The sequence below is a fragment of the Stenella coeruleoalba genome, assembly GCF_951394435.1.
Source record: "Stenella coeruleoalba genome assembly, chromosome: 5".
NCBI classification, from domain to species: domain Eukaryota; kingdom Metazoa; phylum Chordata; class Mammalia; order Artiodactyla; family Delphinidae; genus Stenella; species Stenella coeruleoalba.
This window is the reverse complement of record NC_137150.1, coordinates 30,935,525-30,962,621: the sequence shown is the minus strand read 5'-3', so window position 1 is coordinate 30,962,621 and position 27,097 is coordinate 30,935,525. Positions and strand designations below refer to the sequence as shown.

Below are 27,097 nucleotides of genomic sequence, written 5' to 3'. Positions count from 1 at the left end.
GGAAACCCTCTATTCCTTCTAACTTGAGTTGTCTAACATGTTTATAGGCCAAAATTGAATTCTTATGCTCTATAATGAACAGTCTCTACTTGAAGTAATTACTGAAGGAAGAAGAAAGGCAGACTAAGAAGTACAGAACTCTATGAACCAGAAATTCCAGTTATCCAAGAATTATAATATGTAATAATTTTAGGTTCTTAATTATCTCTGCCTGCCCCAGATCCTAGAAGAGTATCTACCCCTAAGTATTAGGAACACTGAGAGTTAAAAATATTAGATTTATGGGTGCTTTTTCCTATGGAATGTGTTCCTGTCATTTGGAGGAGTTGAAGCAAGACACAAAAATGCTTAACTAGATGTCCTCCTGTTTTGGTACAACCAATGAAGTTAAGGCTAGTGGAGCAAAGAAACCATGGATCACCACTAACATCAACCACCAGCCTCCTTCCCCCACTCCAGTGTTGCATTACTAAAAGTAAAATAACATTCGTGACACAAAGCAAGCTATTAATAAGACAATGGGAAAACACCAAGTTGGAGCATAAAGGAGGATATAAAAATTTAGTATTAAGAGTAATTAGCTTATAATCAATTTCCTCTATTAAAGCTTATTTACAATGATATTTTAAACAAAGTCTATGATTCCAAGTTATTATTAGCTTTTTTAACTGCTCTGCCAGTTAGAGCCAAGATGAGAAAGGCTTTTTTAGGCTGAGATATAATAGTATAAAATTCACCCTTTTTAAAGTGCCTAATTCAGAATCACTATATTTGATACCCGTTACTTATATAATATTGTACATCAACTGTACCTCAGTTAAGCTATATGCCCTATAGTGTTCATTGTATCACTTTATGTTTCTACATCAATAAAATACAATCACACACACAAAAAGTGCATAATTCAGTAGATTTTAGTATATTCAACAAGATTTTGTAACCATCAGCACCAACTCCAGGACGTTTTCATCATCCCACAAAAAAATCTGTATTCATTAGCAGTCGCTCCCCATTCCCCCCTCCCTCCAACCCCTGGCAATCACTGATCTTTCTTCTGTCTCCATAGATTTGCCTGTTCTGGACATTTCATGTGAACGGAATCATACGATATGTGGTCTTTTGTGTCTGGCTTCTTTCACTTAGCATAATGCTTTAAAGATTTATCATGTAGCATGTATCAGTACTTCATTCCTTTTTATGGTTAAATAATATCCCATTGTATGAATATACCACATTTTGTTTATCCATTAATCAACTGATGGACATTTCAGTTGTTTCCACTTTTTGGTTACTGTGAATAACACTGCTCTGAACATTCATGTACAAATTTTTGTGTAGACAGAAAAAGCCTTCTGATTTAGCTTTTTTTTTCAAAACAGCCAGCTTCCTTTTTAAAATCAGAAGTACCCTCTTGATGTAGCGTAACTTCCTCTTTCATATGTAACTTTTTTTTCCCCTATAGCATCTTATGAGCAAAATCTTTTGATGTCACTTCAGAGTGACTCTCATGTCTTTCTGGATCTGATTCTTCTCACCTCAACACAGGTCCTCACAGCTGAGCTGATTTCCCAGGCTTGCTATGCTACGTGTTTCTGTCACTCACTCAGATGTTCGCAGTTTTGCTGCCTTGTTTATCCCAATGGGTCTTCTTAACTCCGTGGTCTTGATCAGTTCTATTATCTCAGTCTCCAAAGTCATTGTCACCTGAGGCTGGTATGACTTTACATGTTAGTTTATAAAATAAAGGCTAGACTTATTTTAGGATAACACATTGCATATATCGATACAACATTAACTGTTTTATACAAGTCAAAATAAGTGATTCGTGTCTTCAGCAAATGTTCAAAGTTTTCTCTATCCTGTGTAATCAACCCATTTTTTCCATCCTCCCATAGAGCTGATGCTTTCTGAAGAGAGTGAATTAATATTGTATATCACCACTGTCTTCATTTTCAGAGGGGGAAGGGCAGGGAGTTATGAGAGGATTTGGAAAGCTCTAGAAAATCCATTCTGAGTTCCAAACTAAACTTCAAAGACTGAATCCTACAAAAACAATATGTTGGGTGTCACACACAGTTTTATCCTTCTATCTCCTTCCCACTGTCACCTTCCTTTAGGGTATAGGCTCTTTCTGGACTCACGCCTCAGTTCTGTAGGTCATTTCAGGACATGATAAGGGAATATCTTTTCTTGCTTGATATATTGGAGGCTATCCTTAAAACAGTTCTATAGTTTTTAGTCATTTCAGAGAGGCCAGTCTCTCTCGTATGTACCCCTGCCAGGGAACCTGTAAAACCCTGTAACCCAGGAGTCCACCACTGAGCTGGTTCTCTTTGAGAAAGGTTATCCTCCTTGCTCAAGCATGTTTGCTCAAGGGAAACATATACGGAATGGTAACACAAGAAAGGAACACCAGTCAAGGCAGCTGGATCTTAAGGTAACAACTGATATATCCCAGTCATTCCCACAGCAAGAGAGCACCAGTCTTTTCCATCCTCTAGTCAAGCTGTCTTAACACAGTTGCCCTGAAGACCAGGTTGGGCCCATGGTCCAGACAGGACATCCTCTGTCTGCAGGCAGTGTATGTGCATGAATGATCTGCAGGCCAAAAGGAGATGCAGGTTGCTGTGCAGGAAACACCTACTATTGGCTAGCTGTCTTGTTAGGATGGACTTCATGTATGCTGCAGAGGGCAGGAGAGAGTATCGCACGGTTTATTCCAGAAGGACATTGGGAAGACCCTTACAATCGACTCTTTCCATTATAACTGACAAACTTTCCATCTTTGCAAATTGAATTTATTAACTATATGTTTATAGTTTTCTATTCTTCCTCATTCTGTTTAGTTCCTCCCTGGAAAACCTCTCACCTAGAAACAGCTTTTCCCTTCCAGCCCCCAGCCCCAAGGATTGTACCTCTTTCTCTGTGACTAAAGTAAAGAGAGAAGAGAGTAGATCATAGGCCGTGTTTGTGTCAATAGTGAAATTCCTTGTTTGATCTTTTTCCAGTAAAGAAGAGGTCACTCTAAAAGCCATGTTCTTTGCTGCTATGTTTCAGTTATCATATACTTCTTGAAACTAACTCACATTCTCAGACTCTTTCTTGAACCAAGCATGTATACTTCCATACAGGCACAAGTAAATATGTAAAAAGCAAATAAACAAACTTCATAATAGTCTTTTTCCATCAATAACTCATTGCCACAGACCAGTTCTTTCTTAACCCCCTTTAGGGGACCTGGCCTTTCTCCCTGTGAATTTTTTGGAAAGCCATTGGATAAATAAAAACTTAGAGCTTATTTCACCATCAAAGGACATGGAGAAATGTCTTCTTCCTGCTTAAGAGGGGTAGCAGGACAGCCTCTTAACCACTGTTCTGACTTTGAAACTCCAGAGATTTTTAAGAAGTAAATGAAAGTATTTGCTGTCCTTTGCTGTAAACCAACATTGTGCTAGGTGCAATGAAGAAAAAAAGGGATCACTTCTTATCTTCTTCGTATCCTCAGCACTCAGCAAAGTAACTGCACATAATAAGTGTCAGAAATATATTTGTTGAGTGATTGAATGACTTTACAATTGACCTTACCCTGAAAAGTTTAGACACTGTTGGAAAATATTGCCGGATTATAAAATATTGCAGTAGAAGCCCTTTTACCTGAACATGATTGGGATGGATAGTTACTCAGTAGGGAATTGTAAACTCTATCCATGTATTCTGTAAAATGTGTATCTTAAACATTTTATTTTAACTTGGAACATTAATTATTCAGATCTTTTAATGTAGAGCCAAGCCTTTTCTTTGGAAATGAGTGTCATAATTGGAAATTGAAGTTTCATGACATCTTTTTGTAGTAAATCACACTCAGTATATTTGTTAACTGATTTCCAGGAACTTAAGTCAGTAGTGAAGCAATTTGAATGTAGTTACCTTCTAGATTTTAATGATTTTTCTCCTTTATCTCACCGATAACTAATTTTACAGCAGAAAAATTTTAGTAGTTTTTTGCCTTTACTGAGTATTTATAAAATATTCAACTTAGGGTTTTAGTTTTAGAAATATCAACTCTCTTTTTTCCACATTCATATTTCATTAGTTTATGTAATTGAATTATTACTGTAAAAAGTACAACCAGTATAAACAGATGGGGACAAATACAACCAACTCTTAGTAAGCATAGAACTCAACTACTGAGATAAGAAACATGAGAGCATAAACAGAAACTAAACTATTAGCCATGAACCAGTGTGTCCCAGGCATTGGTGGTTCTCCTATAGGTAAAATGGAGAGCATTGGTTTGTCCAGAGAATAAGTTAAGTGGAAGTCATTCAAGAAAGACTCTACAATATTTTATTAAGAGAATTGCAATAAGGGGCTTAAATAGATAATCCTTCATGAAATAGGTAAAATTTGAGTTGAATTTCGAAGGATGGTTAAAGTGTGTATAATTTGAGGAGAAGGAGTATTCTCAGGAAGGGGATGAAAAGTCACACCCCTGAAGCCATGGGTTGTTGTAGGAAGGGGAGAAATACAACTAAGGTGTGGCTAAAGTGAAAAAGCATTAAATCACAAGTCTAAAAACCCAGCTGCATTCATAACAGACTTTTTTAATGTTTTAATTTGGTGGTAAATAATGAAGGAGGAATTAGAGAGTTATAGACAAGAGTGTAGGGAAAGCCACCTAGCTCAAAGAGTTAACCTGAATGAGAGAAAATTGGGGAGACAAAGGAAAGGCCCAGGTTGAAGCATTAGACCAGTGGTTTCAATGTAATCCTCTTTCAATCATAGTATATATTGAGAGCTTTCAGGTAAGATTTTGTATGAGTGGAGAATTCTACAGCTTAAAAAGAAATTTGAAAACTACAGGTTTAGGCATATAAGCCCAATATACATGTTATAAAGTGTTACCAGAATGTCTTAAAATCGAGAAAGAACTTAAGTTGTAGGAAACAATGGAAAACCAAAGAATTTAATTCCCAGTAAATTAGACAAAGGTTCAGCAGAAGAGAATCGTAAGCTGTTATTGGTTTTGGGGTTTATTTGGTAATATTTGGTTTATATTTTCTAGAAGTAGAAAATCAGTATGGATCGAATAATATGGCTGACTGAAAATAAATATTGAATTCTAAATATTAAACATGAGATAATACTTGAAGATTTGCTTGTAAATAACTATGAGGCAGCTATTCAATATATGATAAAATAATAGAATTTTTTTAAAATCTGAGATTTCTTGAAAGCTTAAGAAAAACGAGTCTCACAAATTCAAGATGTATTATGTCATTGCTATTTGATCATCTTTTGTACCTTTATTATAACCAAATTTCATTCACTTCTGTGTATCTAAATCTGCTTTCTTTTGGCATTCCATCATTCCTTTCTTAACTAACCAATGCTTTGACAATAAATTTTCAAATGTATCCAGATTCATAACCACTTCAAAAAAGTATGCTTGATCACTAGATAGTCTTCTGCAAACTAACCAAAAAAAAAAAAAAGAAAAAAAGATTTGATTTTAAAATCTGAGACTAACAAATCTCTGTATATTCCTGTTTGAGGATGATAGTGTTTTTCTCCATATTTTGACTGGTTATATCTAGAAGGTTTTAGACATTTGCTTCCCTTCAAATAAGAATTTTTTTAAATTATTCTTAAAATAATAGTTTCAAATTTGAAGTGCAGCATGTTCTTTTTTTTCATAAAGTATTAAATAGCAAAATCAAAAATGCTCTACATGTTCTCTCCTAGCTTGAGGAGAAACTGTTTTATGTGGCTTGACACCTCATGTACTCTGAGTTTAAGAAGTTAGCATTATCTGAGAAGTCACTATTTTTAGGTCCAGCTGTAATGTTTCTAACTTTGGTGCTCAGAGTAGTGGGTGCTTCCTTTCCCAGAAGGCTCTGTATTCTCCACATGGGCAGGTCAGTTTGACTTAAAGCTACCTACAAGGAGCAACAGGCCCATTGCAGCCCGTGTTTCTTACTTGAAAATTATGAGCAGGTCTTGGGAGCCACAGGCTGTATTTGGGAAGCAGCTGCATGTCAGTACAAGCATGGATTGTGGTCCCTGGAGGCTGGGAGAGCACAATGCTTGAACTTAATTTCTTTGGGAGATAAGAAGAAAAAAAATACCTTCCTACCTGACGAGATTGACAACTTATTAAGTCTGACTATCTTCAGAAGTGTGCTGGACAGTTTGATAAGTAAACATCCACTTTTCAAAGATGATGATCAAGGAAACATCTCTACGAAGGGACCCGGACTTAAGGGGAGAGTTAGCTTTCCTGGCAAGGGGCTGTGATTTTGTTCTCCCATCACGGTTTAAGAAGCGGCTGAAGTCATTTCAGCAGACACAGGTTTGAAACTTGGGTGTTTCTTTTAAAATATTTTTATTACTAATAAAACCACCCAGTGAACTAACTTACAAATAATTTTACAGCTCACTTGATATTAGATCAAGGAATTAATCTGTGTCCTCTATTCAGCTATTTCCAGAAAGCTATTTGTAGAGAGATTCCAACAGGTTTAAAAATAGACCTTCTGGACCTGAAGTACAGTACTCACATTTTTCTCTTGTAGAGAGGGAATCCAGTTTTAGAGACAATTAAATACAACTTAACAAATATTTTACAATTTAGAATTTTTCATAGAAATATCTTTGAGAAGTTAGAATTTCCATGTTAAAATCCTTGTTTGCACTTTGATTTAGTAGACTAAATTTGTATTAACATACATATATCTGTAATGAATCTTTTTTAAAAAAGAATATTGATCCTTATAGTCTTTTTTTTTTTTGAAAGAAATATTTTTATACATATAGGCAGTTGTGTGTGTGTGATATACTGTGTGTAGGGAGCAAAGGATGGCAGTTACTCCTGGGTTCTGAAAGAATGTCTTCCCTCAGCTGTGAGGTTGAGTCATTTCTGCCTGTAGGGGCTGCTTGCAGAGATCGTGCTTATTTGCTTACAACTGTAGAGCCAGTGTCTCATCAAACAAGTTACCTAGCACTGAATACAATACGGATCAAGGGCCACATCAATGATGGACATCAAGAATCCAGCAAGAAACCATAGTTTTGTAGTTATTCTGACCTAAAGTAATTTCAAATTATTTGAGTGAATGATATGAAATTGTGTTTTTAAAAATAGGTCAAAAATGGTCAAATATTGGAAATGCTACAGTAACATAAGGGTACTGTTCAGAATGAATATCTAAATGATACTGTATAGGGAAAGACTGTAATGGAGAATTGAGATACTTTACACAGCTAATTCTGTTTTAATGCTGTTCCTAGATTTGAATGAAATAGTTTTATTTAAAGTGGGCAGATGCTAAACTTGGTAAATCTGACGAACTTTATATTACTGTTTTATTCTATAATGTTGTAAAGCGTCAGTTTTATTAAACTACTTTAAGACTTAAATTATATGTCTCCTATTGAACTCAGTGGAAAGTAAATCAATACACCTGAAAAGTTCAAAGTAAATGCAGTCTTTTTATCTTCCCTTTAAGTATTAACATCAGTTTTATTAAATATGGACTTAAACAGTGAATTAGTAAATACTTCCCTATTAGTGAACTGCTCTGTGTTAAAGTACACTGATGAAAGCAAAGTAGACTATTATATAATTGAATATTTTCCCATTCAAATTAAAACTTTGACAAATAGCCAGGGTTTCTTCTGAATGTCACTTATTTCTGTCAAAGCAAAAGTGTAGAGTTAACACTGAAGGGCTTGCTCTAAACCTTCTCCAGTATTGTGTGTTCACTAGAATATTGAGTTTCATTCCCAGTGGCACCAGTGGTCTCAATCCTATGGTTATCCTATGGCTTTTCAAAGGTAGCTAAAATTTTTACCCTGAATTTAAAAATCATGTTATAAGTCCATATGTCAAAAGGGAATATGATATTCAGATCTACTTCATACTGATAAATCATTGTTCAGACTTTAGGAATGGCGTTAGGATATAATTTAAGGAAGAAGAACACTCGAGTAATATTTTGTGTTCACAGTGAATTTAAAATAAATTTAGCTAGTCAACAGTCATGTCCATCTTTCATAACTTATGTAGCATTTAATAAGGCCATGCTCATGAGCCTTGATAGATAATTTGGTCAAAATTAAGAATAGAAATTAAAGTCTGAAAATCTTCATTGGATCTTTTTTGCTTTTTCTATTATGAATCTCAGAACTAAATTTAGTCTTCATTGCTAAAATAAACTTCTACCTGAATATTAGTGTACCTCCCTTCCCCTTTCCCTAAATCATGGTTACTCTTAGTCTCCCTGTTGCCCCCCAACCTTTTAATACTGTCCTTTCTATGTCTCTTTATGGTACACCACATCAAATCCTTTTTGGAAAAAGGAATGATATAAACTATTAAAGAATTAATAAACTGTAAAGAGAGTTTGGCTGTGGTGAAATTAATGACCATGATCCTTGTCTATTAGAGTATACTAAAAATGAGAGAATTGTGTATCTCAGAAAAAATAGCATGCCTCTGGTGGCAAGTCAGTCAGCCTGGTAGAAGACATTCTAAAACTAAAATGCTTTAATTTTCTTAACAAAGACTTTCTTTGCATCAGGGACTAGCAGTGATTTTACCTAGATAAAGTCAAACTAGGGAAGAAGGTAGAAGGACAGCCCCCACAATACATTTTAGATCTACATATTTAAAAAGAACTCATTCTGTTTGCCTACTGAAGGACAGGTAGAAATGCATAGAAACACCAAGAACAGTCTTCAAGAAGAATTTACTAATCCAGGTCCAACAGACTGAGAATTCACCTTAAGGTCCTTAATATGTCAACTGACCTTGCTCTTAAATGTCTCGCTCATCACTGGTGGGAAAATGTACTGTAGGATTTTTTAAGCACAAATCTATGTAGACTCTAGTATTGACAGATGAGTAATGTACTGATTGATTCAGTGTAGATAAGCATTCCCTCAGAGCATGCTTACCCCTGTCTATAGTTGAGTGAGCTCTTCATCTGTACTGCTTCTAATTGTGGTTTCTTGTATTTATACCCAACTTCCTATTACTGGTGAGGACTTTCCAGTAATATATACTGTTTAGAATATTTGTGTCTCATAATCATATTTTCTTTCCAGATTCAAAATAAACCAGAAAAGAAACCTGGGACACCACTTCCACCTCCTGCCACCTTTGCAAGTAGTCCCCGACCTCTCTCCCCTGTTCCTCATGTGAATAATGTTGTGAATGCAACATTATCCATAAACATTCCACGGTTCTACTTCCCTGAAGGACTCCCCGATGCCTGCAGTAATCATGAACAGACTCTAAGCAGAATTGAAACTGCTTTCATGGATATTGAAGATCAGAAAGCAGACATTTATGAAATGGGAAAAATTGCAAAGGTAATATAACTACTAAATGATGTATAATCTCCCTTTCTCTAGCAATCCCAATCTCCCTGTCTTTATTGCCTCCTTGCTCTCTGTTTGTAAGCATACATCTTTTTTTTCCATATTAGAAAAATGTATTTGATACTGATATATTAGCTATGGTTCTACTTTATGGAACTCTTAAGTGTGAAAAAAGCCTTAGTGGTTTCGTAGTCCATCCTCCCATTTAATACAGGAATTCCATCCATGGCATCACCAACACATAAATTCATTATCTGCTTGAATGCCTTCAGTGACAGGAAACTCACTACCTTGTCAAGCAGCCTTTTCCATCATTAAATAGCCTTCCTTGTTAGAAAAATTTCCCTTGTGTTGAATACAAATCTTTTTTGTTCTCATTCATTGATCATAACTCCTTGCCCTCAAACCAGACAAGGAACAATTAGGCCAGGTCAACACTGTAATTCTTCTCAGAAATAAATGGATTTGCCACCAGGAAGCAAGTCTGTGATACTTTTCAATATATCCAACTGCTTCTAATTTAAGGTCTTAGTCCCTAATGCTAAGACTACTGTAATATCTTTAGTAATGGATTCTACACCTCCAGCCTCCTCCTAGAACAGTTACTACTGAGCATAATCATCAGTTTATATTTGATCATGTCATTCCCCAGCTCAGCAACATTCAGGGATTCCTACCATCTATAGGAGTGCTTTGTTTCGTTTGGGTTCTGTTTTTATGATGCATGTATACTGAAGAGTCAGATCATACCTCAGGATTTAGCAGTGGTCTCAAGCTGTGCTTCAAGAGACAGAGGGGCTTTAGTAGGCTAAGGACTGCATGTGGACAACTAGACACCAAGTGGGAGTTCCCAAGATCCCATGCACCCTTCCACTGGGAATGCTTCCTCTGCTTTCAGGAATAATATTTGAAAGTTTGAAGACTACTGCTTTTGAGGATAAAACCCAAACTGCTGTTCCCTGCGTGGGCCTGACCCACCTGCCCTCCCACAGGCTTGCCTCTGCATTTGGGCTCTCATAGTTCTCCCCTCCAAAGTGGGCTTCCACTCTGCCACTCCCACATCACCCATCCTCTAAGACCTAGCTTCCATTGTGTCCTGAGAGACGTCCCTGAATCCCTGCCCTGTCATGTCCCATCTTCTCTCCTACCTCTAACCTCAGAACATTTGTTACTGCTGTTAAATAATTTGTAAGTAGAGTGATTTTAAGGGAAGTGAAAAAGAATCCTTTTTTTATTCCTTTTTTCATCACCCCCCCCCAATCTTAGAACTTGCTTTTTGACCCCTTAGAATGTTTCTAGTGAAAAACAACCTCTTTCATTCCAGAAGTAAGAGCTCACCTTCTTCTCCTCTATTGTACGTATGAGGAAACTGAAGTCCTACAAGTATGTACGTGAAGACACAGAGTTTGTCCATGTCAGGAGACATGTCCTCTGACTCCTGCATCGTGCTGTTTCTACCCTATCTCCCCTGGACGTATGCTAACATACCATCAACTGACTTCCAAGCTATATCCACCCAAATAAGTTATAAGTTCTTTCAGGACATTGGCATTTTCTTACCCCAAGCTTTGAGAGATGACTATTTTATGAATCAAGTGGTAAATTATCTGAGTGGACTAGAATAATGAATCTAAATCCAAAAGATAGAATTTAGCAAGGATGAATGAAGTCTAATTTGGAGATAACATGTTAATCACGTAAATGCCAAACAGGGTATATCTAACATGGTAACAATTTGTGTGAGAGAGACATGAGGTTTCATGGACCACTTCGGGCAGGCAAACAGGAGAGACTGCAGATTGCAGGACATGGTAGTTCCCCGGTGGTCTGCTGGGCTCCCCACATCTGGAGAGCCAATCAGTGACTAGTGCTTCACTGCCAGAGACCTGCAGCCTGCTCTGTCTTGAAGGTCTCTGGGTCGACCTTCATCTAAGTATTCCCAGCGCCTGACTGAGGAGCCTTCCTGCTGTGCTGCCTCCACCCTCCTGCTCTGGCTCTCCCACCTGGCTGGTGGTAGCCCTGCCCTGCCTGTGGCTCAGTGGCCGCCAGCACTCCACAGTGAATGCACAGTGAGAGGAGAGCAGAGAGCCTGAGGACTCCACATGGTCATGAGATGTGTAGGAGAGAGCGTAGTCAAGTCAGGGAAGGGGTTTACATGCTGGGGAGTCAGACGGAGGACTTTCCTATTTACAGGCAGTGAGGATCAATCTGTAGGTGGCATCAGGAAAAACTGCCAGTGTGGAAGCTGACAACATAGAGAAGTTTAAAAAGATAGAAAACTATTTTTTTTAGTAGCCATAGTAACAGGCATTTACGTGACAATTTACTGTTTATACCAAATTATCATGTGGCACAATAGCCAGTATACACATACATGTCTGATTAACTTGTCTGAATTGTACTTGATTATAGCCCTAACTTCCATTCGGGGTGCCAAGCATTTGTGTTCACTGCTCTTAGACCTTAATTGTCAGCTCAGATAGCAAGGTGAACTGCTCATACTTTTAAAAAGTTAAAACTAACATTGCATATAAAGATGAGGATGTGTGTATAATGACCTCGGAAGTACTGTATCAGCTCGTTTTATTGGATTTTGCCTCTTTATTCTTAAAATCATTTATTTTTTAAAAAAATCATTTAATCATGTCTTCCAGTTAGCTAGGCTCATGTAATCCAGCTTTTCCTTGGCTACGGCCAGTCTTTTAGCACTCACTAAATCAGTCTTACTTTCCACCGTTCTTTGCTCTACAGACCGTCCTCATCCTTTGGCAGTGCCTGTATCACTGACCCTCGTGTGCTTGTGTTCTCACGACAGGTTGGCTATAGGAAAGGAGAAGACAACCCCTGGGGGACAACAAAGGAGGATGTGGTCAGAGCAATAAATGAACGTTTTTATGGATTCTTATAGTTTATAAAGCTACTTGGAGGACCTTCCCTGGTGGTCCAGTGGTTGAGATTTTGCCTTCCAATGCAGGGGGTGCGGGTTCGATCCCTGGTCAGGGAGCTAAGATCACACATGCCTCACGGCCAAAAAACCAAAACATAAAACAGAAGCAATATGGTAACAAATTCAGTAAAGTCTTTAAAAATGGTCCACATCAGGGCTTCCCTGGTGGCGCAGTGGTTGAGAGTCCGCCTGCTGATGCAGGGGACACGGGTTCGTGCCCCAGTCCGGGAAGATCCCACATGCCGTGGAGCGGCTGGGCCCGTGAGCCATGGCCGCTGAGCCTGTGCGTCCGGAGCCTGTGCTCCGCAACATGAGAGGCCCGCGTACCGCAAAAAAAAAAAAAAAAAGTCCACATTAAAAGAAAAGAGAAAAATCTCTCTCTTATAAAGCTACTTGGAAGGCCAGCTTGAGTTTACAGTCTGCTCTCCGTGATGCTTAAGTGTAGCTGTAGAGACTGGGGTCTGTTTTTTAAGTGCAAAGAAAACTCTGTTTATGAAATCTGCATCTGTTGGTGAAGTTTAGCTCATTCATCTTCAACCTCAAACAGCGTGGAGAGATTAATGTCCATTTCTGATTAAATTCTCAGTGTGTAGTTTGTACTTTTTTCCACAGCTTTAAGTAGTGATGGAGAAGAAATGACTAGAGAATGAATCTAAGAGGAACAAAAGCAGCAAAGGATGGGCTTCCCTGGTGGCGCAGTGGTTGAGAGTCCGCCTGCCGATGCAGGGGACACGGGTTCGCGCCCCGGTCCAGGAAGATCCCACATGCCGCGGAGCGGCTAGTCCCGTGAGCCATGGCCGCTAAGCCTGCGCGTCCAGAGCCTGTGCTCCATAACAGGAGAGGCCACAACAGTGAGAGGCCTGCGTACCGCAAAAAAAAAAAAAATAAATAAAAAAATAAAATAAAAATGGTCCACATCAAAAGAAAAGAGAAAAATCTCTCTCTTATAAAGCTACTTGGAAGGCCAGCTTGAGTTTACAGTCTACTCTCCGTGATGCTTAAGTGTAGCTGTAGAGACTGGAGTCTGTTTTTTAAGTGCAAAGAAAACTCTGTTTATGAAATCTGCATCTGTTGGTGAAGTTTAGCTCATTCATCTTCAACCTCAAACAGCGTGGAGAGATTAATGTCCATTTCTGATTAAATTCTCAGTGTGTAGTTTGTACTTTTTTCCACAGCTTTAAGTAGTAATGGAGAAGAAATGACTAGAGAATGAATCTAAGAGGAGCAAAAGCAGCATAGGATGGGCTTCCCTGGTGGCGCAGTGGTTGAGAGTCCACCTGCCAATGCAGGGGACACGGGTTCGTGCCCCGGTCCGGGAAGATCCCACATGCCGCAGAGCGGCTGGGCCCGTGAGCCGTGGCCACTGAGCCTGTGCGTCCAGAGCCTGTGCTCTACAACAGGAGAGGCCACAACAGTGAGAGGCCCGCGTACCACAAAAAAAAAAAAAAAAAAGCATAGGAACAGAAACTGAGGAACAGCAAGGGAAGTATTTGTCACCACTGAGTTTTAGCCTCTAAGAGAAAGTTGAGAGAAAAGAATGAAAGTCTTCCGAACTGAACAAAGCCCTCCAGCTCCTCTAATTGGCTGATACAGTACCATCTTGACCCATTGTTCCTGTGGCCTGTAAGCTAGCCTCTCTGTACCTTTTTTTCTTCATCTGCAGAACTGGATAAAAATACCCACCCTCTTCTGTATGGGATCATGTCAGGGCCAAATGAAATAACGAGCATGAGACATTTTAAAAATGTTAAAGAACATTACAAATATTGGGTGATCATCTCTTCCTGTGTATCATTAGACAATCTTGCTTTCAGTTCTTTATGTTGTTGGGCCATTTTTAGATCTAATTATAGGTGTCAGTCAAGCTTGCTTTGCTCCAGCAACGCTGACTCTTGTCTCCTCCTCTAAACCTCAGTTTCCTAAACCCATTTTCAGCACGTCCTGTACTTCCTTACTTGTCATCCAGTCTTTTCCTTTGTAAAAAGCCTTGACATGAGCTTGTTCTCTCCTTCGTTATAAAAGTTTCTATTCTGTTGCACTCAGGTTGATATCATTTACTTTTTTTTTAGGTTCTTATTGATCTCCTGACTCCCTTTATCTTTTTTTTTTGTCTGCAAGAAACCCACTTAATTTTTAAAAAAATTTTTTAACATCTTTATTGGAGTATAATTGCTTTACAATGGTGTGTTAGTTTCTGCTGTATAACAAAGTGAATCAGCTATATGTATACATATATCCCCATATCCCCTCCCTCTTGCATCTCCCTCCCACCCCTCTAGGTGGTCACAAAGCACCGAGCTGATCTCCCTGTGCTATACGGCTGCTTCCCACTAGCTATCTATTTTACATTTGGTGGTGTATATATGTCAATGCCACTCTCTCACTTTGTCCCAGTTTACCCTTCCCCCTCCCCATGTCCTCAAGTCCATTCTCTATGTCTGCATCTTTATTCCTGTCCTGTCCCTAGTTTCTTCAGAACCACTTTCTTTTTAGACTCCATATATATGTGTTAACATACAGTATTTGTTTTTCTCTTTCTGACTTACTTCACTCTGTATGACAGACTCTAGGTCCATCCACCTCACTACAAATAACTCAATTTCGTTTCTTTATATGGCTGAGTAATATTCCATTGTATATATGTTCCACATCTTCTTTATCCATTCATCTGTTGATGGACACTTAGGTTGCTTCCATGTCCTGGTTATTGTAAATAGAGCTGCAGTGAACATTGTGGTACATGACTGTTTTTGAATTATGGTTTCCTCAGGGTATATGCCCAGTAGTGGGATTGCTGGGTCATATGGTAGTCCTGTTTTTAGTTTTTTAAGGAAACTCCATACTGTTCTCCATAGTGGCTGTATCAATATACATTCCCACCAACAGTGCAAGAGGCTTCCCTTTTCTCCACACCCTATCCAGCATTTACTGTTTGTAGATTTTTTTGATGATGGCCATTCTGACTACTGTGAGGTGATACCTCGTTGTACTTTTGATTTGCATTTCTCTAATGATTAGTGATGTTGAGCATCCTTTCATGTGTTTTTTGGCAATTTGTATATCTTTGGAGAAATGTCTGTATAGGTCTTCTGCCCATTTTTGGATTGGGTTGTTTGGTTTTTGATATTGAGCTGCATGAGTTGCTTGTAAATTTTGGAGATTAATCCTTTGTCAGTTGCTTCATTTGCAATTATTTTCTCCCATTCTGAGGGTTGTCTTTTCGTCTTGTTTATGGTTTCCTTTGCTGTGCAAAAGCTTTGAAGTTTCATTAGGTCCCATTTGTTTATTTTTGTTTTTATTTCCATTTCTGTAGGAGGTGGGTCAAAAAGGATCTTGCTGTGATTTATGTCATAGAGTGTTCTGCCTATGTTTTCCTCTAAGAGTTTTATAGTGTCTGGCCTTACATTTAGGTCTTTAATCCATTTTGAGTTTATGTTTTGTGTATGGTGTTAGGGAGTGTTCTAATTTCATTCTTTTACATGTAGCTGTCCAGTTTTCCCAGGACCACTTATTGAAGAGGCTGTCTTTTCTCCATTACAGATTCTTGCCTCCTTTATCAAAAATAAGGTGACCATATGTGTGTGGGTTTATCTCTGGGCTTTCTATCCTGTTCCATTGATCTGTGTTCCTGTTTTTGTGCCAGTACCATACTGTCTTGATTACTGTAGCTTTGTAGTATAGTCTGAAGTCAGGGAGTCTGAATCCTCCAGCTCCATTTTTCTTTCTCAAGATTGCTTTGGCTATTTGCTCACTCTCTTTATCTTAATCCCTTGTTTTTAAGCAGATGCAGACCAGCCATACATTTTTTAAAAATGGTCAAAGTGTATTGTCTGAAGCCCTTGCCATCCACTGCCCTTCCAGTTTTTTCTTTTGGCATTTTCTCCAAGGGCCCGATACCCTCATGTTGACCAACCTTTGGCTGCTCAGGGTGACCCACTACAAGAAAAACAATTCAGCCCTTTCCCATCTACTTCAAAACATATCTATTCTGTACTTTATCTCTTAGGATTCTGCCTTTGGGTCATAAAAAATTTGTAAATGTTAATCCCAGTGATTTACTACTCTTTATGAGCTGATGTGTACACATTTTAACCGGAGTCTTCTGAATAAAAGACTGTAATCTAAGGAAATGAAAGTTTTTAATAGTGGAAGTAGCCCCACCGGAGATAGTAAGTGCACAGTCCCTGGAAGTGTTTCGCTGAGCTGGTGACCACTTCCCAAGGATGAACTAGAAGATTCCTGATCCCTTTCAATTCTGAAAAATCCGTAGTGGCTCTAGTGGTGGGAGCTTCAAGCACCTTGGCAAGCCAGTTCCAGTCTCTCCTTGTATTTTCTCCCTTTTTGTGGCTCTGCACCCCCCACCTCCATAATACAGGCTATTCTTCCAACTTTTCCAGCAGTTACCAACAGCCTGTCATATTTAAGAGCATTTTCTTGGCAAACCACCATTCTGCATGAAAGGAAGGATTGGGATTGGGGAAAGTGGATTTGACAGTTACCACCCAAAGTATGTTAATTGTAAGCTTTGTACCTTGGCAGTCATAATTTATACAATAAACAAAATCCATTTGTTTGCTAAGCAACACCTTTCCCTCATTCTTGACCTCAGTGGAGGTATTTGACCTCTGGACTTAAGAAATCTTAAATTCCATCCTGCTTGCAGAACATGCTTTAGTGGCCCTGGCAGAAGCAATCTCATTTCTGCCCTGTACTTACCTCCCTTGGCCTGAATCTCACCATCCATATCCTCATCTCTGACATGAACCCAGCAGCCCTGGGCATTCTCTCAGCATAACTGATCTCAGATGAGGTACTATGCAGGCTTCTGTGGGGATCCCCCATGCACCGAGGCCTCACATCAGGAGCAGCTTCACTTCAACCTATTGTGGGTTCACATCCAGTCATCTGTCAGAGGGGAAGCTTCCCTTTGTAGAATAAGGCTCAACAGATCCTATATCTAATATGAATAATAAGAATATCTTTATCCAATGACAAGATGTGACTCTCTGAAGAGCTTCAGATTTGGGAATACATTTTATGTGTATATATAAAATTGGGATCATTTAGAGACTACTTCTCTGCTAATATTTAGATATTATTATTACTTGGAAGAATTTTCCCTCTAGAAAAAAAGCAGGTTAATTTGGTACAGACTGTCTCTTATAAGAGTATAAGAATAATTTTTCTTAATTGAAAGAAAGAGCTTTTTTATTGAGGAGAAAAAAATTATTATCTTTTAGGGTATTGTATTTAATTCTTTCTAAGGCTTTTATAATATGTAGCCATTTGTGGTATCTTCTAAATAAATAATAGCATTTTAATTTTTGCCTTTCAGCTTTCACCTGAATTGTATCCATTTAAATAGATTTATAGCTGTTTTCTTGAACAGTCCAGGCTTTTCTGGTTCTTTTTGCACCTGGGGCTTAATAACACAATAAGCAAAGGAGAGAGAGGGAGAGAGGTGATAGAGTGTATTGACACCAAGTGAGTGAGCAATAAAGGTGGCTGTATTTTCCTGCCATAGGAGGGAAGGGCATATACAACCATGATGTTCAGTCACTTCTTTTTTTTCCTAAAGGTAGAAAATATATGATGTAAGAGTGGTAGGAAGGGAGGGAGACTCGTTGCTTTTTCAGGTTAGGGGAAAGAAACATCACTATAAATGCACTTGAAGAAAAGGCAAATGGATTTTCATTTTCTTCATTAAACATGTCATCTTCTTATTTTGTTTCCCCTCTGTCTTGCTGAATCTACCCCAGCTGATGTATCTGCCTCTGCCCCAGTTTTGCTCCTCCAAGGGCCCTTCTGTCCACTGTGGCATGAAGGGTAAAAGCCACAAAGGCCCTTTCTTCGGTCATGTCATCTCTTCACTGCCCCTTGGCTTACACTGTATTTGTGCTTTATCTGCAGGTCTGTGGCTGTCCTCTTTATTGGAAAACCCCCATGTTCAGGGCTGCAGGGGGAGAGAGGACAGGATTTGTGTCAGCCCAGTCATTCATTGCCATGTGGAGAAAGTAAGTATGAGAGCAGTTACTCTGGGGCTGGGCAAGGAATTGTCCGGCCCTCATGACATGCTTTATAAAAGTCACTTATTTTACTCATTTATTAATTTTCCCCTTATCCTTTGTTTCAACAAGTAAAATTCAATGACTCACAGTTTATTATGCCCACACACAAATTCTTTCCCTAAGCCTTTATCTTACGTCTCTAATCAGTAAAACAGACCTTCAGAAATACTTCTTTAATAAGTATTTGGTAGTTCTTAGTTTCACTTGTTAACAATTTGAGTCTTAGGATTTGACTCTTGCAGCAGTGACATAAATGCTCCTTTAAGGGGAGCAGACCACACTTGTCACATGCTTCCATTCTCATGTGATCAAATTTAGAATTGTATGTAGTTGATTTCTTAAAAATAGCTGAATTCTAGTAGATTTTAGTTACTACTTTTTGAAAGCTCCAGTTAAGTAACAAAGGAATAGAACATCTATCAAGATACTCCTGGATTTTAACATCCTGACAAGTTTTCTTAAACTCAAATCCAACTTACTTCTCTCTTTTATTTTTTTCTCCCTTCTTTCTTCTTTAGAAGTTATTTCTTGATATATTTATCAATTTAAGAGACTGTTATAGCATGCCCCTTCTACCTCTTTTAACTGATCAGCCTTCTTTAAATATGCTTTTCTCATCTTTTCTGGGCTAGATACCCTTCCTGATGAACTATCGGGAAATGCTGTTCACCTGATGTCACTATCATCATCATCATTATTTAAAATCAACATATAATAGCAGCAAAATTCAGCTTACAGATTCTTCTGATTCTTTCATGCCACCTCAAAGCCGTTAGTAGTATAATGCTTGAGAACATGATAGGTGATGAATAACTGTATTCTTATTTTGAAAAATCTAGCAGCAAGTTGAGTTCACCAAGTTCTTCTTGCATTACAATAGAACTAAAGTGATCAGGGGATATAAGACTACCAGTTAATGGACTTCTTTTAAAGAACAACATCAAAGCTAAAAGTTATAAATGCTTCATGTTTTCCAGGTGAATTTTAGTCATTTTGTTACAGGGAATAGTTCTAAGTTGTTCAAATACCAAGGACTAGAATGGCCCTAGGACTAGAACCACTCCTCATACACCAGCAGGATGACTCTCCAAAGTCAGGGCCATGGTCACCGTTCCACTTCTCCTATCGCAAATAGGAAACAGCTAGATAAAAATCTTAAAAAAAAATTTTTGTGTGTGTAGTCGTAAAAGAAGAACTCCTTGGAGTCTAGAATTAGCAAAAAAGCACTAATTAGGAGTAAACCAGTAAAAGAATTGGCATTTGCCATTCTGGCTGTCTCTGGCACCCTAGAACCTGAGGGAAGAAAATAGAGCCAAGGGCCTGAACAATAGGGGGGTCAGCTTGGATTCCCTCTCCTTTCCCTACCAGTAAAGCCAGGACTTCAGCTGGGTGGTCTGCTTGTCTATTATTAATTATTATTGTTGTTATTAGAAATCAGTGTATAACAGTAGCAGAATTGAAGATCTTGAAATGTGTAGATGTTCTAGCTTTCATTCAGCTAGCTTCTCTCCCCCTGGTAGGTGCCAGGCCCTGAGAAATGCCTCAGGTGGAGTGTGAACAAGGGTTAGAAAGAATAGGGATGTTACACAGCTCTTGTCCTGGGTATCTTCAGCCATTGAGTTCAGCATTGTTGGCAAAAGCCATCTAACAATCTGGGAAAGCAGCAAGAAGTGAGTTATGATTATTTCAGAGAACGTGTTGAAGAAGCTGGGAGATTAAAAAGGGGTGGGGGGAGTAGTTCATTCTATAAAAAATTAGAGCCAGAGAGAAGAACTATAACTACTTACATTCTAAGTTACTTTGAATATGCTAGGACCCTATGTTTGTGAGCCTGAGGCTGACTATCAAAGAAAAACTAGTAATCAACTTGTTTATCGGCAGTTAACTGCATAATATTAAGGAAAGTAACAGCCAGTTTTTTTGTCTTAGACTTCATGTCACCGGGATAGGGTGGACATTTCTGTTGGTGGACAGAGCAGCAGCACCCGCAACAGCTATATTCCTTTATTGAAATGAATCATTTTCATTTTATCTCTAAGAAAAAGAGATTATTTCTGCAAAGGCAAAAGGCAAAAAGACTTGAAGCACAAGTCTTCATTTTCAGTTACTATAGGACACTGCTTATGAAGTTATACAGCATGAGCAACTGTCCCTGTCTTTTTTCATTAAAAAATTTTTTTTTAAAATTCTGTGAACAGATAACTGATGTCTCTGTATCAAAGCTTTATTTTCTGCCCAGATACTATAACGACTGGAGCGCCCTCTAGCGGGAGCTCCTTTTTCAGCACTTAAAATGCGTGCTTTAAAGGAGACTCAAGTATGGCTATTTTGGGAGACAAAGCAACTAAGCAGGATGGTTTGAATTACCACACTGACCTTAAAGAAGACGTGTGTTTATTTTTATAATTTTTTACAAATTGTACCCTTTGCATAAAGTGACTTGGGTCCAAGTATAGTATATAAAACTTTAAAGTACAAAAAAATAACTGGCAGGACTTCCCTGGTGGCGCAGTGGTTAAGAATCCGCCTGCCAGTGCAGGGGACACGGGTTCGATCCCTGGCCCTAGAAAATCCCACATGCCGCGGAGCAACTAAGCCTGTGCACCACAACTACTGAGCCTGCGCTCTAGAGCCCACGAGCCACAACTGCTGAGCCAACACACCACAACTATTGAAAGCCCGTGTGCCCTACAGCCCGCACACCGCAACTACTGAAGCCCGTGCGCTCTAGGGCCCGTGTGACACAACTACTGAGGCCCACGTGCCTAGAGCCCATACTCCACAACAAGAAAAGCCACCGCAAGGAGAAGCCTGCGTACCGCAACAAAGAGTGGCCCCCGCTCACCACAACTAGAGAAAGCCCACGTGCAGCCAAAAAATAAATTTTTAAAAATTAAAAAAAAATAACTGGCAGATAATGACACAGAATTAAAACATATTGGCATATACATACACATGCTGACTTGCTCCAATAATAGGCTCTATATAATCTTGGGGGGAAAGTCGAATACAAAAGTTAACAGCAAAACAGGAAATAGTTTGCCTCCTGTCCCAGTGTTTATGGGGTGGAGGCTTCTGAGCCCTCCTCTGAGTGGTCTGAGCATGAACACCTTAACAGGCTCTTGTTCCCCTGCCTCTGCTCCCCTTCCCTTCCCTGCTCTGCTGCCCATTTCGTATCTGTACTTTGACATCTGTTTCTCTTGCAGTCAAGACATTTTTAGGGGAAAGGCATTGCTCCACAGCTTTTCTTTTTGAGTTCCCAGTTTACCAGCTTTGTGACAGAGCTCCTCTTACACAGAGTCAGTTATATTGTCCCAGCTTTTTTATGCTTTACTTCCTCTTACCTTTTCATGTCAAAGTGTCATTTTTCCACTAACAAAACAATATTTCATCCTAAGAGCTCTGGATGATAGTTTAGAATAGCTATGTTTACCTTCTTTCTCCAGCTTTCACGACTTTTTTTAATCTCTTTCTCTCCTGCCTTATAGAGTTCACCAGCCACTAGCATTGGCTGAGAATCAGAATTCACCTTTTCTCTCTGATTCATGCTTCTGATCGCAAAAGGCCATACCTAATTTGACTTTTCCCTCTTAGAGAGTCTCTCATCTGTCAGTGTCTGTGCAGTTTGTACTTAGAGGTGCTATACCTCACTGCCTTTTGTTGTGATCATCCCACCCATTTTCTTATCCTAAGAGGTGATTCCCATCAACACCTATTTCAGTAATCTTTTTCTGAAATATATATTTATTTAATTTTGGGGGTCCTGAGCATGCTGAAAAATGATAAGGAAAATAAATATAAAGATCATTCTATGGCTTTAGTAATCACAAATGAAGTCAGTTAAGGGTATATCTGTTAGATCACAAACATTTTTTGAGAATCTTCAATGTGAAAGTCACTATGTCTATCTAGTGTTAAGGGAAAAAAAGAGCTATAACTTTGCCTGCCCTTTAGGTGCCAGAGAAATAAAAAGAAAGTTCGTGGTACAATGGTGTATGTAATACATACAAATTAAATAGTACAAAGATCAGTAAGGAATTTAGTTGTCAGAGAAGGTTTTTTGAAAGAGGTAGTTTATTAGCTGGACCTTAAAGAATAGCCAGCGTTCAGATAGCAAACTTGGGAGAGATGGTATTCTAGGAGAGTAAAACAACATGAGAAATGGCACCGAGGCAAGAATGCACACAGCACGCTCAGAGAAGAGTGGTTCAGGCCAGCTGCCCGGAGTGGACGTTTCATTTAGCATAGTAGTGAGATAGGCAGACTCTAGCCTAATTAAAGAGGGCCTTAAATGTCCAACTTAGACATCCAGACTTACTCATATAAGTGGTAGAAAACTGTTGAACATTTTTGGAAAAGGGAATTATATAATCAAAGAATGTTTTAGAATGATGAATTGTCCATGATGTGAGGTTGCATGGACACTGAAGCCTGTTATGACCCTCTTCCCTTCTAAAGGTCTCAGCATGAAGTAATAAGACCCTGGACTTGATGATAAAACAGAAATAGGAAGGAAGGAATGGTTGTCTAAAATGTTTTGAGGAAATATTCCTCAGGACTCTAGTATTCCCATCCCAAATTCCAAGCACCTAGTGGTCTAAAATAGAAAGCTGGGAGTCATCATGGACTTCCCCCCTTTTACCCCTCCACACCTATCAACTACCATTTCCTTTCACTTGAACCATATTTGCCCCTTTTTCTTCGTCTCCCACTGCCAGTATCCATGCTCAGGCCCTTGGAAAGATTTCTGCTTGATATTTATGAAAAACACATCTGATCATGTCACAGTCCAAGTTAAAATTCTTCTGTGAGTAGGCGAAAGTCCAGGCTTCTTGACCTAACATAAAAGGGCCTCCAGGGTCCAATCCTACCATGTCCCCTTCCCTTACCACCCCAGTGCTTGCAGCTGCTCATAATCTGTGCAGTCTCACACCAGGTCTTTGTACATGCATCCCTCTTGATCTGCAGTAGTCCACTTTCCTACTTCACAACTCTTCAGGGAATTTCACTGGTCCTCCTGTGTCTTTCCATGACACCCTGAGTTTATTACTTCTGTAATAACATTATACAGGATTATACATCTTATTGGTGTAGCTCTTTCACTAGACTGTAAGTTCCTTACAGGGCACAAAACTGTCTTGGGCTTCCCGGTGGTGCAGTGGTTGAGAGTCCGCCTGCCGATACAGGGGACACGGGTTCGTGCCCCGGTCCGGGAAGATCCCACATGCCCCGGAGCGGCTGGGCCCGTGAGCCATGGCCGCTGAGCCTGCGCGTCCAGAGCCTGTGCTCCACAACGGGAGAGGCCACAACAGTGAGAGGCCCGTGTACCGCATAAACAAACAAACAAACAAAAAACTATGTCTTATTTTCTTTGTATTTCAAGTATTCACAAGGCCAGACAGTATCTGGCACACAATTAGCATTCAGTAAATGATTAAGGAAGAAAAGCAAGAAAGGTTGGAAACTAATTGGATGTGGAGAATAAGGAAGGGAAATAAGTTTAAAATGACTTCAAATTTTCAAGCCCAGATAACTTGGAGTGGTACCACCATTAACAAAAATAGACATCCATGACTTTGAGGGAAGATTTTAAATTTGGTTTTCGCTATTTTGACTTTGCTGTCAGAGTATAGCATCCAGATGGAAATGTCCAGCAATTAGTTGGATGTGAGGAATTCTTAGAACTTGAAGATTTAATAGGGCCTTCATTTTCTTCTTAAGCCTGGTGCTTCAAAGTCTAATTTCAAAAGCCCCCTATCATGTTAGTCCTGAATATGTCTGCCAGCCTGGACAAGCAGAAGTTCATGTCTTACGTGGTATGTAGTGGTCCATCAGATGTGTTCCCTCCTAGTGGGCAGCTCTGGAGTTCTGGTTCCAGATGCCCTAAGCTAACCTGAACAGACATTCTCTTTCAAGTGTATTTTTACATGCATTAGTTCAGTTGACTCTGTGGTCTCAGAAGCATTCTACAAAAATAATGTACCGTCTTGTTGTTGAGCTTTTATTAAGATGGCCCTTTGACAAAATCAAGAGCATGGAAAAATTTCCTTTTTTTTAATCACTGAAAAGAGAGCACTTGATTCTTGATCTAAATGGCCTTCAGATCAGACTGAAATTACCAACTATTGATGTTGTAGTCATTGTTCATAGTAGCCAGTCTTCCTAAGCAATTGTTTCTTTTCTAGGTTGCTGAGTAACCATCATGATGATGCCTCTAAGTTTATCTGTCTCCTTGCAAAGCCCAGCTGCAGCTATCTAGAACAGGATGATTTTGTTCCTTTACTTCAGGTAATTTTCATTTCCTTTTAAAAATGGGTTTTATTTTTAGAGTTTCAGAGGCTTTTAAAATTTTTTCAACTGTGAGATATGTCAACTGAGATATACAAATTTAGAGGTCAGATTTCTAGACGAGTTGTTTCCAAGCTTGTTTTAGCAGCAAAATCCTTTTGTTTAGAGAAAATTAACACTGATAATAGTATAAACAGATAATAGTATGAAACAGATAAAACAGGGCTACTCCCACTGAAGCAGAAGAGAGAGGCCTTACTCAGCCTCTCCTCTTGCCCACCCACAGCAGTCACAGAAGCACCTTCTGAAACCAGGAAATTGGCCTAGTTGAGTAGACCTTTGTTAAGGTTAAAGAGAAAGAGATCTCCAACAGAAAGAGCCTTGGGGAATATTTATATCCAGGCCTTCTGATGAGAATCAATTGCATGCCAATACTGGATCTGTTTTTATTATAGCATTCTTCATAGCCTGATACATTACTTGTTAATATTCTTAATTTCATATTTAAATATTACATTTTTCTAAGTAGTTCACAAATTACTTGAAGCTGAGACCTGCCTTTCATTTCTGTTGAATGCACATCATTTTTTTAGTTGTTCTAGTAAATCCTTGTTTACTGTTAGTTAGGATACCTAAAGAAGGGCAGAAAGATGCATTAATGTAGTGCAGGTTTTTTTAAATTGTATTCGTGGCTACCATCAATTTTTTAATAGATTTTTGTTGAATTGCAACATACATACACAAAAAGACACATTAATCACAGTGCATCAATTAATTTTCACAGTGTGAGCACATCTGTGTAACTAGCACCCAGATGAATAACCAAAATTACCAGTACTCCCAAAGTTCTTCATGCTCCCTCCCAGTCACTGCTGCCCTAGGGGAACCACTATCCTGACTTCTAACACTGTATGACATAGATTTCTAGTTGTTGGAACAGTTTTACATGTTCAGAAAATGAAGTTTAGTTGTAATTTATTTTGTGTGCAGGGTTTTGAGCTTGTCTTAATTTGCATGGTAGCCTTGATTATCCTTAGACTCATCTGCTACATGTTTTTGTTCCCCTTTAAAAAGTGTTCATGGGAATGAGGATTGTTAATCGTTTCTTACATTTAATCAAGATCATCATACATAATATCCAATATTATGTGTTCCTATTTATGTTTTGTGAAAGTTCTCCAGCCACCCCTCACCCTCACCAGCTCAATCCATTCGCAGTCGTGCTCTGTCTCCTACAAACTGCATCTTTTTGGCCCCCTTCCCCTAAGAGCTTCTGGTTGGGTCTGGCAGATGGATAGCACCGCCAGGAGGTGGGAGGGCAGAAAAGAAAGAAGTTAGCATTTCTTCCCAACTCTTTGCTTCAGCACAGTAATGTATTTCTCTATAATACAGCTTCTGCTGGATGGCCGCTTCTCCACAGTTGTAGTGCCTACTGGGCTCCTGTAGCTCTGTTCCTCCCCTTGCCCTTTGGCCCTAGGGATTGTAACAATATCTTTCTGTTGCTCATCCCCGGTGCCTTCCACTCCCTTGTTTGTTCCCTTAACCTCCCCACGACTCCACACATAATTGCTTCGTGAAAGGTTCATATGGGTGAATTCTTTTTCCTATGGGGACCTGCCTTGACTGAGTTTTATCAGAAGCTTTAATAAAAGCTTTGACAGGAATATAAATGAAGCTGTACCAAGAGAATTATGAACAAACAACAAAATTATGAATTAGTGGACATTTTTACTTCCGTCCCTTAAATGTAAGGAGAAGTTTTATTTTCATATAAGAAGTGGACGTATGGAGTCTTCTGGTAAAAGATGACAGACTGATACATTCTCCTCCCATTCTTTTCCAAACTCCTCCAGTTAAAATATAGATATTTAAAAGGAATAAATCCATGAAAGTTAATGGAATGGCATAGAGGAACAGAGGAGGAAAAAAATCAGTATACAAGATACGTAGTATTCCTTGGAGATAGAAAGCAGAAGCAGGCTAAGGAGACCACAGCCTGGAACGAGGGGCTGTGTATGGGCTGCAGTGGAGAAGTGAGCTACTCTGTTCCACTCTGCTCGTTAGGATCCCAGAGGGGCTGTAAACTTGGAGTTGGCAGAGCTGATGAGAAGTATTAGAAATGGGGAATCATTGAAGGCTGGTATACAGAGCAGTTGACCAGTTGACTCCTTACCTGGTTCCCAAATGTAAAGTGCAGCCTGACAAATTAACAAACAATAGAGCATGTTAAGACAAATTCCAGTAGAGGAACATCCTAGATAGTGTCTGGCCAGTACTCATCAAAACTGTCAAGATTGTCAGAAAGAAGGGAAGTCTGAAAAACTGTCTTAGCCGGAAGGAGCGTAAGGAGGTACAACAGCTAAATGTAATACGAGATCCTAGAACAGAAAAAAATACATTAGGTAACAAC

General features: G+C 39.1%; 1 protein-coding gene across 5 annotated transcripts in view; it reads left to right on the top strand.

Moving 5' to 3' along the window:
- The window catches only part of PPP2R3A (protein phosphatase 2 regulatory subunit B''alpha), a 223,836-nt gene that overhangs the window by 75,615 nt on the left and 121,124 nt on the right, over window positions 1-27,097 (top strand). For all 5 annotated transcript variants that reach the window (XM_079922189.1, XM_079922190.1, XM_079922187.1 and 2 more), the window contains 3 exons: window positions 9,109-9,375; window positions 18,242-18,345; window positions 24,585-24,687. In XM_079922189.1, coding sequence (XP_079778315.1) covers window positions 9,109-9,375; window positions 18,242-18,345; window positions 24,585-24,687 — 474 coding nt within the window. The remainder of the gene's footprint in view (window positions 1-9,108; window positions 9,376-18,241; window positions 18,346-24,584; window positions 24,688-27,097) is intronic.